Below are 13,183 nucleotides of genomic sequence, written 5' to 3'. Positions count from 1 at the left end.
CCAGAGGGTGTTGGACAGAAACTCCCCATCATAGGCGCCCGCCTCCACGAAGCGGCCTCCGTGTCTTATCTGCAAGGAGGAACGATGCCGTCAAAACACACACACACACACACGCACACACACACACACACACACACACACACACACACACACACACACACACACACACACACACACACACACACACACACACACACACACACACACACACACACACACACACACACACACACACAAACACACACACACTCATACTCTTCCATTCAATAAATAATGAGAAAATGTCAGGAGAGGCATTAAATATGATTTGATCAAAATACTACTTCATGGTGAAGTACACATACATATATTCTATATTATTCCTAACTGACAACTTTTTTATATTTGTAGGTCTGAGTGCAGCGGTGAACGTGGTGGAACCAGTCTGATTCGGTTTGCCGATCTGTGAACACTTGTCAAGATGCAGGGAAACATGGAACAAGGTTTCGCCATCAAATTTTGTGTTAAACTTAAGAAAACCGAACAAGAAGCTCATGAAATGTTAAATGAGGCCTATGAGGATGAACAGATGAGCCAAGCAAGTTTCTATCGGTGGTTTAACAGATTTTCTGAAGGAAATGAATAGGTTGAGGATGAACCCAGATCTGGAGCACCGAAAAGTGCACGCAAGGTGGAAAACATTGAGGAAGTGCAAAGGTTAGTGATGCAAGACTGTCGAATATCTGTGAGGATTATATCTGAAGCTGTTGGTATTAGTATTGGCACAGTAGAGACAGTTCTGACCGAAGATCTGAAGCTCCACAAAGTCTGTGCCAAGTTCGTGCCAAAGATCCTCTCCGACGACCAGAGACAGTTTCGTGTGGAATGTTGTACTGACATTCTCGAAATGATAGAGGCTGATTCAGGTTTCCTGAATATGGTAGTGACTTGCGACGAGAGTTGGGTGTTCACCTACGACCCTGAGAGCAAACGTCAGAGTGCTCAGTGGAAGCACGCGACCTCACCCAGACCCAAAAAGGCAAAGATGAGCAGGTCGCAAGAGAAGGTCATGGTCATTCCTTTCTTGGACTCCTAGTGGCTCATTCACGTTGAATGGGTTCCTCAGGGTCAAACCGTCAATAAGAAATATTACCTTACTGTTCTGAAAAGGTTCAGGGAGAAGATGAGGAAGAAGAAGCCTCAGCAGTGGAGGAGTTGTCAGTGGTGGTTCCACTAGGACAATGCCCCATGCCACAAGTCAACACTGGTGACCACCTGGATGGCCGACAAGGGAATGAAAGTGGTACATCACCCACCCTACAGCCCTGACCTAGCCTCTTGCGACTTCTTCCTGTTCCCACGCATGAAAGACAGCCTCAGGGGAACCACATTCCAGTCAACAGAGGCATCGGAAAGTTACCTGAAGGGACTACTGAAAAAGGACTTTGAGGAGGTCTTCCAGGATTGGGAGAGACGCATGCAGAAGTGTGTGGATGCGAGAGGCAATTATTTTGAAGTAGGCAAAGTTTTGTAAGCTAATGAAAATAAATAGTGTCTCTCCTGACATTTTCCCATTTCTTATTGAATAGAGGAGTACATACGCACACACACACACACACACATACGCACACACACACACACACACACACACACACACACACACACACACACACACACACACACACACACCTCTCATGGCGCTGTGGTTAGAGCTCTGGCCTGCCACTACGGAGGTCCGGGTTCGACTCTCGCCCGGGGCTGAAATAATATCAGTATCGCAGCGCTGAGGGGTGTTACTCCAACTCTCGTGGGCGGGGAGTTGGGGGGGGGTGTGTGCAAGGTCATAGCATTACCCATAGATCGGACCTACGAGCTCTGAGCTCTCTTCCAGGAGGGAAAATAGTTGTCGATCACGAGTCCAACACGTGATCCAAAGACCAAAGACCAAGTGAATACACACACACACACACACACACACACACACACACACACACACACACACACACACACACACATAGGAGGGATACAAGGTAAACTACTGAAATAGATGGAGGGTTTCTTGCATGGAAGAAAAATGAGAGTAGTGCTCAGAGATAAGAGTTCTACTTGGGAAAAGGTGATTAGTGGAGTTCCACATGGATCAGTATTGGTTCCAATAATGTTTGCTATGTATATGAATGACATGGACAAGAGTGTGGAGTGTTACATGAGCTTCTTTGCAGATGACGCAAAACTGTTAAAGAAAGTGAGTACTGAAATATATTGTGATTCGCTTCAGAGATCTGAACAGGGTCTGGGAATGGAGTCAGAGGCGGGAAATGAACTTCAACATTAACAAATATAGCATAATGGAAATTGGAAAAAAGTAAAAAAAAGGATATCAGGACAATATGGAAATGGTGCAAAGGAAGTAAAGAAAGTAGGATCTGAAAAAGATCTGGGAGTAATCATTACAAAGGACATGTCCCCTGATAAACAAATAAACAAAATTGTCGGAGAAACCTACAACTTGCATAGATCAATAAATGTGGCTTTTATTTACTTGGACGAACAAATGGTAGAGAAAATACTAGTCACACTAATAAGGCCAAAATTGGAGTACGCAGCGACACCATGGCCACCCAGTACCAAAAAAGAATATAAGGAAATTGAGAGAATCCAGAGAGTAACTATGAAGATGGTCCCAACACTTTCAAAACTGTCATATGAAGAGAGATTGTCAAAACTGGAGTTCTCGAATTTAGAACAAAGGAGAGAAAGAATTGACTTGTTGACTATCTACAGAATCATGAGAGGCATGGAAGTCCTTGATAGAGAAGACTTACTAAATTGGGATACGAGAAATACAAGGGGACATGGAAGGAAGCTCAAAAAGGACAGTTATAGAAGAGACCTGAAAAAGAACAACTTTCTCAACAGAGTGGTAGATGTACGGAACAAAGTACACGAAACAATAGTGTGTGCAAGAACCATACACAAACTTAAGAGCAAATTAGACACTGCGAGATACAGAGACGGGACCTCACGAGCGTAGCTCCCCTTCCCGTAAAATACAACTAGGTAAATACACACACACAAGAACACACGTAAACATAAACACACACAAACATAAACACACAAACACACACACACGCCGTTCTCGACCGCTAATCCAGTGATTCGAGTTCGAATCCCATACAGGATTGAACACTATCAGTGTCGCTGCACTGCGACCCGGCACTCCAACTCTGGTGGGCAAGGAGTTGTGTGTGTGTGTGTGTGTGTGTGTGTGTGTGTGTGTGTGTGTGTGTGTGTGTGTGTGTGTGTGTGTGTGTGTGTGTGTGTGTGTGTGTGTGTGTGTGTGTGTGTGTGTGTGTGTGTGTGTGTGTGTGTGTGTGTGTGTGTGTGTGTGTGTGTGTAAGGTCACAACATTACCCATAGATACGGCCATATATGAATTCAGAGCTCTCATTCGGAAAGGTGATAGCTGCCAATCACAAGTCCAAAACCTGGTCCAAAACCATGATGAATCACACATATACATATACACAAACACACACATACAAACACACACATAAGCACAAACAAGCACACGCACACACACACAAACATACACGCGCGCACACACACACACGCGGGCGCGCACATACACACTGAATTAGAGAAAAGGATAAATACAGGCCGTTTTCCTCACTATTATCCTCGAATAAAGTTTTTTTTTCACATTTGAGGGACCTGTAGACAGCGGCGATTGTTTCTATATGGTTGTCTGAGTGCTACTATACGACTTTATTCAACTGAGGAAACCCCCTACCCTCACCCCTCTGGAGGCAACCAGTGAAGGAAAGAAAGGAGACCGCGAGTCGACGATTGCAAAAGGTGATTACTTCTTTCCCAAGTATTGTAGTCACATGTTCGGAAATGGCCTCCTGCGAATGGCTGACAATAATCATCTGTTCCTCTAAAAGCCCGCTGAACATCATGCTCAGGTTGTAGGGCAACGTGGAGGGAGGAACCAACTGATGGCGGACCCATTCGACCAAGACGGGGTCTTCCTGCAATAACGGTCCCCTCAGGCTTTCCGTCAGGTAGTCTGCAAAACAAAGAACATTCGTGTTAAAAGGACTGTCGCCTTAATGACTGTCGACAAGTGATTTTCATCAGTTCAGGAAACGCTAAATCAACCCACCCCTCATCGACGAAGTGAAATACAAATACCAATAACATGAACTATTTTGTTTCCAAGTAGTTTTGATGAATATTATTTCTAGATTTTTTCTCTTATAACTGACCTATATCCACTGTATTTTGATGTCTTGATTAATATAAGTTTTATCATTTTTTACTGAAAAAGGCCATTCAGTCTCAGGAAACGGCGGTGGTATCATCATTATAACTTGGAGTATTCGCCAGGGGGCGCGTCGCTTCACTCACACACCGACGCCAAGCCCATCATGGTTTCTCCGTGCAAGCCCACCATGCAGTCATCCTTCCCTTTCCAGACAGCTCTCGGCAGGATCAGTCCACTTGTCGCCATGAGTTCCGTGGGGGTCGATTTCATCCCCTCCACCAAGGGTGGTCCTTTGTGGAGATCACCCCATGAGTGGAATCAACATACGGGAAGCATGTCCCAAATAGACGGAGTTGACCTTGGTGACTTAATATTTTAACAAGCCTTGACTGAGTTTCAAAGAGTAGGCTCCCAAGGCATTTGGTTCCAAAGACGTCGAGACGCCCCTTCATTTAGTATTCCATGATCTATGTATCACAGCCATGTTGCAAAAAACGAAGCACAAACGACTTGAAGTTTCAGATTTTAGTCCTGCATGAATATCACCAACGCCATATACTCTGAGCGAGTCCATAACATCTGGGACAAAGTCTTCAAAATCCTTTGAAGGACTTCTTAATATCATATGCACTACATTACCAAAGTATGTAAAGCCTTCAAAATCCACAGTTTTTTCATCACATAAATGAACAGACTAAACTATTTTATCCAGTAAGCCTCCAAACGCCCGAGCCTTGTGTTTTTGGTCCAGGAGGTCTGGAGGCCAAATGGTCTCTTCTTCATCTGCAGTGACTCAAAGGTTGCAATTAGGACCTCCTACATCTCAGTAAGAAGTCCAGAATTATCGACAAAGACAAAATCAGTGACTTTAGTGTTGTCACACTGTGCTCTGCAATGACAGTACTCAACAACTCTTCGGTACACGCTCCATGCAGGTACCAAAAAGTGTTTGGGGTGAGGATGCACCCCTGCCTCACTTCTCAATCAACGTGAAAGAAGATGAGTACGGCTCTTCCACCTCTCGATGTCTGATAATGGTTGTCCGTTGGCTGTTTGGGCAGTAATGACCTGGGACACAGATTTGGAGTGGAGTTTATGTAGGATTTAGTAAGAAGGTCTGAGGTCATCCTTAGTGAAATTACCCTAGATATCCCCAGCAATTTCCTTGTTCATTCTCATAAAGACAATAGACCGTCGTTTCAGGGTCATGTACAGGTCTAGGTCCCCCAGCCAATCTGACAACACGCCTCATATATGCATTCTAAAGCGTTGCAAGTGATGCCACAACTCTTCAACTTTGGACAGTTCCCACTGCGCTCCACGGCAGTTAGAGTTTCATGTATGAAGGAATCCCGTAGTTCTACAGGGTTTTCAAGAATGCCTAGGGCTGGACTATAGTTCGACTATTAGGGACCCGTTTGTTTGGGGTCTCACTGGACGAGGTCTTCTGCAACAAACGATGTTATCCGTATTTACTTTGAAGTGATATTGTACAGTAGGAATTGGTCCTCTGGTAGTGTTTATGACCAAAAATCTTGGGTAGTCTAAGTTGGGATACACTTCAGCGGTATTGGAGGAGTAGCTAATGGTTGTTGTTATTTCTTCAGTGGGTAGAGGAGGGGGGTAACCACCAGTGTCGTCCGGTCGAACAAATTCGGGATTTGGGGAAACATCACAGAGCGGGGCGGGTGCGCAGCAGGGTGTCGTGTTGACTCTGAGATGGCTGCTGCTCCCTCTGTAATATGCGCTGTGTCGTTATCACAACCGCAAATTGGGTGATCTTGCTAGAGGCGATTCCCCAATTGTGCGAGATTGAGATTATACTTAAGAACATAAGAATGAAGAAGACTGTAAGAGACCATAAGACCTACACTAAGCAGTTCCGTCTTCATTACCACCTGTCATCCCCATCCATAAAGTTGTCCAACCGAGAATGAAGAAGACTGTAAGAGACCATAAGACCTACACTAAGCAGTTCCGTCTTCATTACCACCTGTCATCCCCATCCATAAAGTTGTCCAACCGTTTCTTAAAACAACCGATAGTTTCAGCGCTCACTACATGGTTACTAAGTCTATTCCATTCGTTGACAAACCTACTAGTAAACCAGTTCTTGCCTATTTCCTTCTTAAATCTAAATTTGTCATATTTAAATCCATTACTGCGAGATATGTCCTGTTGTCTTAATATGATGACTTTGTTTGCGTCACCCTTGAACACCTCTATAAGATCACCCCGCACTCTGCGTCTTTCCACAGAGTGAAAGTTAAGGTGCCTGAGCCTCTCTTCGTAAGGTAAATTTCTGAATCCATGTATCATTTTGGTCATTCTCCTCTGTACTGATTCTAGTGAATTGGTGTCCATTCTATAAGACGGAGACCAAAACTGCACTGCATAGTCAGGGATAGGTCTAACTAACGACAGAATTTGATAATTGCCTCTGCAGTTCTATTCGTAACCGTCCTATCAATGAAACCTAATGCTCTGTTAACCTCCCATGCGGAATGAAAAGAGACGATCCTGAAAAGGGCTGCTCAGTCATGAAGGTTACTGTCCCGGTACAAGAAAATAGCATATTACGTTCATGTATTATAATTTACAAAATTAATATTTAATATTCTAACGCTATGTCGCGTACTTGTGCACAATTGAACAAAAACCCTCCACTCCTCCCCATGATAGCGATAATGTTGATAATAACCATATCAGGAATATGAATATCCAATACGCCAAGAGATACTTACAGTCCTGAAGTCCCGGACAAGGCTCCTGTAGTAGACTCAATGCTCCTATCAGACACAACAATGTTGCCGTTACTGCTGCCAGTACCACCTGCCGACTGAACGTTGTTGGGGGTTGGTAAATTATCATCTTAATCATATCACCGTATCTAAATATATGATTATCTGTTCATCGCATGCACAGTGATGTGCAAGTAGTATTAGCATTGCTGATCAGTTATGACAAAATACACATAACTAGCAAATGTTGCTGTTGTTATTGTTGTTGAGAACTCGTTAACGTTAAAAGTTTCTTGACTGCGGTGAGGACACCATTTTCTTACCTCATCACCAGATCCTTGTTAGGCAATGGTCTCACGCAAGAGCCATTGTCAGCCCTCTTCCCCCAGCACACGCACGCGCGCGCGCACACACACACACACACACACACACACACACACACACACACACACACACACACACACACACACACACACACACACACACATTTACTAAATTGGAATACGAGAAATGGAAGGAAGCTCAAAAAGGACAGTTATAAAGAGACCTGAAAAAGAACAGCTATCCCCACAGAGTGATGGATGTATGGACCAAACTAGACGAAACGATAGAGTGTACAAAAACCATACGCGAATTTAAGAACAATTTAGACACTGCGAGATACAGTGACGGGAAAATACAAGCGTAGCTCCCCTTCCCGTAAGACACAACTAGGTAAACACACACACATACACACACACACGACGTGGCGTGACTTTATGGATGGAGAGGTGATAAAGAATGAACCCAATCCGTGCGCAGCGTTGGTGTGGTTTTATCACAGAATTAAGGAAGTGAACAAGATGGATAGCATACAGAGAACAATAACCAAACCAATTTACAGCTTTGTAGATAAACCATACTAGATATTGTGGACCTGTTATCATTAGAGGTCAGAATGCAATAGACGAAATAATCTTTCTAAGCCACCCATTCCATAATAGAAATTGTTTTGCAAACTATCCAAGTCGATTCCGTCATCGAAATAGTCCTATTTTGATTGAAACACGTGTTTATAAAAGCGGATTCTATGAGATTTACGAAGATCTCCAAGACACGCGTAGCCATTCGTTTCACATCGGCGTGACGTCATAGAAGCCAAACATTGTATCTAGATAATAGCGCCTTAGAATTAATTATCGCGTACAAACTCGTGGTTTCTATTGAAAAATGTCGCAGAGTTTAGCTGAATATGATGAAGAGTAGTTAGACAGAGTTCATTCATCATCCGTCCAGCCATATGTGTTTGAACCCATAGTACGACGCCAAACGTCAAAAGATGATCAAGAAATGTCTGAACATGCCTAAATTAACCTTCTTGAATATGGTGATGAAAATAGGAAGCCCGACCATATAAGTGAAGAAAGTAGAAAGGAATAGGATCAGAAAGAGAACGACCAGGGATCAGAGCACAAATAATAGGAAATACTAATTGGTATGTCTAGGGAATGTTTAGGCCTAAAACAAAACTAGATCATCCTCATATTCTTAGTGTTAACTTAATGAATTGGGGCTGTGGCCATAAGCCTAACCACCTCGACCCCACTGGCCGAAAAAAGAAACGTGAATGATAAAAGAAAACAACAACAAAAATCGGTACAGATAAAAAAAAAAAACGCTCACTGAAAAGATGGATTAGTACAGGTGGTAAAGTAGCTATTTAAGAAGGGCAGCAGAACGGATTGATAATGAAAGGTAAAGAGGCAACTGGCATCCTTTTTTGATTGGAAATCAGTCTCCAATCATGAAAATTAAAGTGTGAGCAACGTGGCCTGTAGGAAAGTCACTAAATTTTGAAAATATCAACGACATAAAACTTATGCATTCAATACACTATACGGGGTGTTCTATCATACAAAGGAAGCCTATAAGAAACCATTGGAATCATCGAAGATAAAAGAGGATCACTGATTCTACTTAAGAAATACAACAGGAAAAGAATTCATAAATGAATTGCTGTCGAGTGAACTGTATCTTCCGCAAGCAAAGGGGCACAAAAGTGAAAAAAAAAAAAGTTGCAAGGAGGAAAATGTTGAAATAATTCATCTCTGCATGGACGTGGGAATTCCTCGGAGTACAAATAATATTGAACACAAACTACAATGTCATGACACCCAAAATTTGAGGGAATGTTATGAGAACATAATCTTAAACACGCCATTTCGCACAAACGCGCATGCGCAAACACACACACACACACACACACACACACACACACACACACACACACACACACACACACACACACACACACACACACACACACACACACACACACACACACACACACACACACACACACACACACACACACACACACACACACACACACACACACACACGTACGCACACAGGATTGTGAACTGCTGAGGAAAATAAAAAAAAAATGTCTATGTGTTGCGCCAAAATGGAAGATAAATTTTAGTAAAATGAAGTCCAAAATCTTGGAAATGGGTTAGAGCAAAATGAGATAAAAATGGGAGATGTACTATTTAGGAATTCTTATCAAAGATGATATGTCATATAAATAAAGAGAGAATAACGGGAGAGACTTCCAGATTCCTAATGAACATAAGTGATATTTCATTTCATGACTAAGGACACAATGAAAAAAAAAAAAAATAGACAGACACATGATAAAAGTAATTGCAAGGCTGATTCGCTTCAATACCCTTATATCAAATGCAGCAATGATGTCGTCATCAACCCAAAAGAAGTAAGAAAAAAGCATACAAAATGAAAAAAGAACTTCTAAAATTGGAGGAGTGAAGGGAGAAAGGTGAAAGGAGAATGATATTCAGATAAGAAAACTGAATAGAGAAAAAGGACAGAGATTATCTGTTTTTTGGAATGGAAGGACAAAGGATCATAGCAAAAGATAAGGAAGGTATTAAGGTGTCATGAAGCACAGCTTTCTACATAAATGCGTCAATTTATGAAATACGTTAAAACAGTGTTTCCCAAACTTTGTCAATAGTACCAAATATACAATGGCTCCCCACCTTTATAAGCCTTCTGAAAGCGTACTCATTTTCTATATCGATGATACATTATCTTAAATTTTAAAAGATAAATCACAGCTGAACGAACAATATTTTTTATTAATGTTTATCTAAAAAATATTGATTTAAACCTGTATTTCAATGAGAAGGATGTGTTTACTTTTTTGATACAAGCAAATCAATACGCGGGTCAGTGTGGCTGAATGTACGTACATACAGTCAGACACCTCCATGACCCCCAGGCAAAGGCTCATGACACTTTTGGGGCTCATGACCCGGGCACTTTGGGAACCCCTGCACGGTTAGAAGGAATTATAATCCAGGTCATCGCCATTAATGAATCTAATATAAATTTTGACAGAGATGTATATATACATACAAATACACACACACACACACACACACACACACACACACACACACACACACACACACACACACACACACACACACACACACACACACACTTTCAACGAACGGACGGCTTGACGAACGCTCTGAAGAAAAGTGCAGATTGTGGATACCAACGCAAAGAGAAGTGCCTTTTTGTATTTGCAGGGGGGGGGGAAATTGCTCGTGAGGCAGTAGGTAAGTAGGAAAAGAGGAGAAGGGGAGGGATTGCTGGGGAAATGGAAGGAAATGAGGATGTGGAGGACTTGGCCCAGGCAGACGGGCGTAAGGTCAACATGAAACGACCACCGGATGACGAAATGGCAAATAAAAATGTAAAGATTAGAAGTATAGAGAGGAGAAATACAGTAGAAAGTGACGAGAATATGTTCCAGGGATTTAAAGAGGGTGGGGGGGACACAACCCCCCCCCCCGACTGATAAGACTAGAGGAGAGAGTTGATAAGGTGATCGAGGACTTGGAACGTAAGTTAGGTAAGGTAGACTCCATCTTCCAGAGAATTGAAAGATTGGAACAACTAGAGAAGGCTAACAGAAACTTAACTGAAGAAGTAGAGGACCTAAAAAGACAGTTAGGAAATGTAAAGGAGGAGAATGAGAAATTGAAGAAGAATAGTAATGAAAACAGTGAGAAAATAGCTACAGAAGCTAAAAATTGGAGAATAACTCAAGAAGGGAATAAGGTTTCATTCACTGACATAGTCAAACAGCAATTGAAAGAACATAATGAAGACTCAGTTATTAAAGTGATGAGACAGAAGGAGAATATAGTAAGAGAATTAGCTGACAAAAAGAAATGTATAATTATATTAGGAATGGAAGAGAAACATAACCCAGATAGAACCGCAAGAATCAAGGAGGAAAATGAAAGGGTAAGCAGTTTATTAAAATTAGTCCAGGAAGATGAACCAGAAATTATAAAGGAAATTGAGGAAAAATTCAGACTCGGAAAATATAGTACAGATAAGACCAGACCAATTAAGATTAAATTCAGGTCACAAACAACGGCAGAGAAAATTCTATCCAAGACAGGGAAACTAGCAACAAATGATCAATATAAAAAGGTATGGATAAAAAGAGAAATGAATAAGGAGGAAAGAGAGGCAGAAAAGCAGAAAAGAATTGAAGCTAAGGCAAAAAACGAGGAAAGAACGGAGTCAGAGAAAGAGAGATTCTATTGGAGAGTAGTGAACATGAAAATAAAGCAGTTCGACATACTAAAGAAAAACATAAGGGAAACAGAGAACACAATGGAAGTGGCAGAAAACTAAGAGTGTCTTACACAAATATAGATGGATTGATAACAGGATTGAATGAACTGAATGATTATTTGAAAGAAAAAGAACCGGACATAATGGGAATTGTAGAAACAAAATTAAAAGGCCCACTACCACCCAACAGTGTAGGACATGATACATACAATTATTGGATTAGAAACAGAGAGAAAAAACAAGGGGGTGGAGTTATGTTCCTGACAAAGAAGGATATAAACGTGAAAGGTGTCATATATGGAAAGAATACAGTAGAGATGATTATGATAGAAGTGGAAGACCGAGATAAGAAGAGCAGAAAATTTGTGATCAATTATGTGCCTCCGAAAACAGCCTCATGGGAGGAGAGTGAACATAAAAGTATGTTAGAGGACACAAAGATAGCATTAACTAAAATAATGGAAGACGGAGGAAGAATAGTTATGATGGGCGACTTTAATTGCAAAGAAATCTGCTGGGAAGAAATGACAGTAAAGAGTGGTGATGACTCATGGGGAAATGCTCTACTTGAGATGATTACTGACCATTCAATGACACAATGGATACAAGAGAACACTAGGTATAGAAATGAAGAAGAACCATCGAGGCTAGACTTAATAATTACATCTGAACCTAGAATAGTGGACAAGATTGAATATAAAACACCAATAGGTAAAAGTGACCACATATTGATTGAACTGGAACTTAATGAAGAAAAATATATGAAAAGAAATGAACAATATAGAAAAGGAAGAATGATGTATGAAAAAACAAACTTTGATAAAATAAGAGAATTCTTCCAACAAGAAAACTGGGAAGAAATATACAAAGAAGAAACATCAGTGGAAGAGAAATGGAATATTTTGACAAAAATTTACAAAGAAGGAGTGGAAAAGTATGTCCCAAGACAAAAACAAGAAAAAGAATATGTAAAATGCTGGTACAACAAAAGTTGTAGGGAGTTAAAAGACAAAAGAGACAAAGCCTAGACCGGATGGAAAAAAGACAGAAGACCTGAAAAATGGAAAATATATACTGGTTATAGAAATGAATATGTACAAAAGTGCAGAGAGGAAAAAAGAAAATATGAAAAAGATGTTATAGAAAAGTGTAAAGATCAACCAAAACTATTCTACAGATTTGTAAACAATAAACTGAAAAACAAACAAGACTTGGAGAAATTAAGACAAGGAGGAGTTGAATACACTGAGGAAATGGAAATGGCAGAAATTATGAACAAACATTTTAAATCAGTGTTTACAAGGGAAAATATACAACCTGAAGAGATTGAGTGGAAGGAAAAAGTCCCCCCTATGGAAGAAATAGAAGTAACGAAGAATGAAATATTGACACACTTGGGTAATTTTGATGTCAGAAAATCGCATGGGCCAGATGAAATAGCAAACTGGATTCTGAAAGAATGTAGGAATGAACTGGCAGACAAAATACATAGCATAATAAGCAGTTCCTTAAAAGAAGGAAAAGTTCCAGA

At 41.1% G+C, this 13,183-nt stretch overlaps 1 protein-coding gene across 1 annotated transcript in view; it reads right to left on the bottom strand.

Annotated features, from left to right (window-relative positions):
- The window catches only part of LOC143029780 (protein Star-like), a 9,784-nt gene extending 2,664 nt beyond the window's left edge, over positions 1-7,120 (bottom strand). Inside the window, exons 1-3 of the mRNA XM_076192751.1 lie at positions 6,994-7,120; positions 3,846-4,051; positions 1-69 (exon numbers count right to left, since the gene is read on the bottom strand). The exon at positions 1-69 is cut by the window's left edge and continues 132 nt beyond it. Coding sequence (XP_076048866.1) covers positions 1-69; positions 3,846-4,051; positions 6,994-7,120 — 402 coding nt within the window. The remainder of the gene's footprint in view (positions 70-3,845; positions 4,052-6,993) is intronic.
- Positions 7,121-13,183: the final 6,063 nt, after the last annotated feature.

The sequence above is a fragment of the Oratosquilla oratoria genome, chromosome 1 (assembly GCF_046742065.1).
Source record: "Oratosquilla oratoria isolate Oo_2021 chromosome 1, ASM4674206v1, whole genome shotgun sequence".
Lineage (NCBI taxonomy): Eukaryota > Metazoa > Arthropoda > Malacostraca > Stomatopoda > Squillidae > Oratosquilla > Oratosquilla oratoria.
This window is presented reverse-complemented; position numbering and strand designations above follow the sequence as displayed.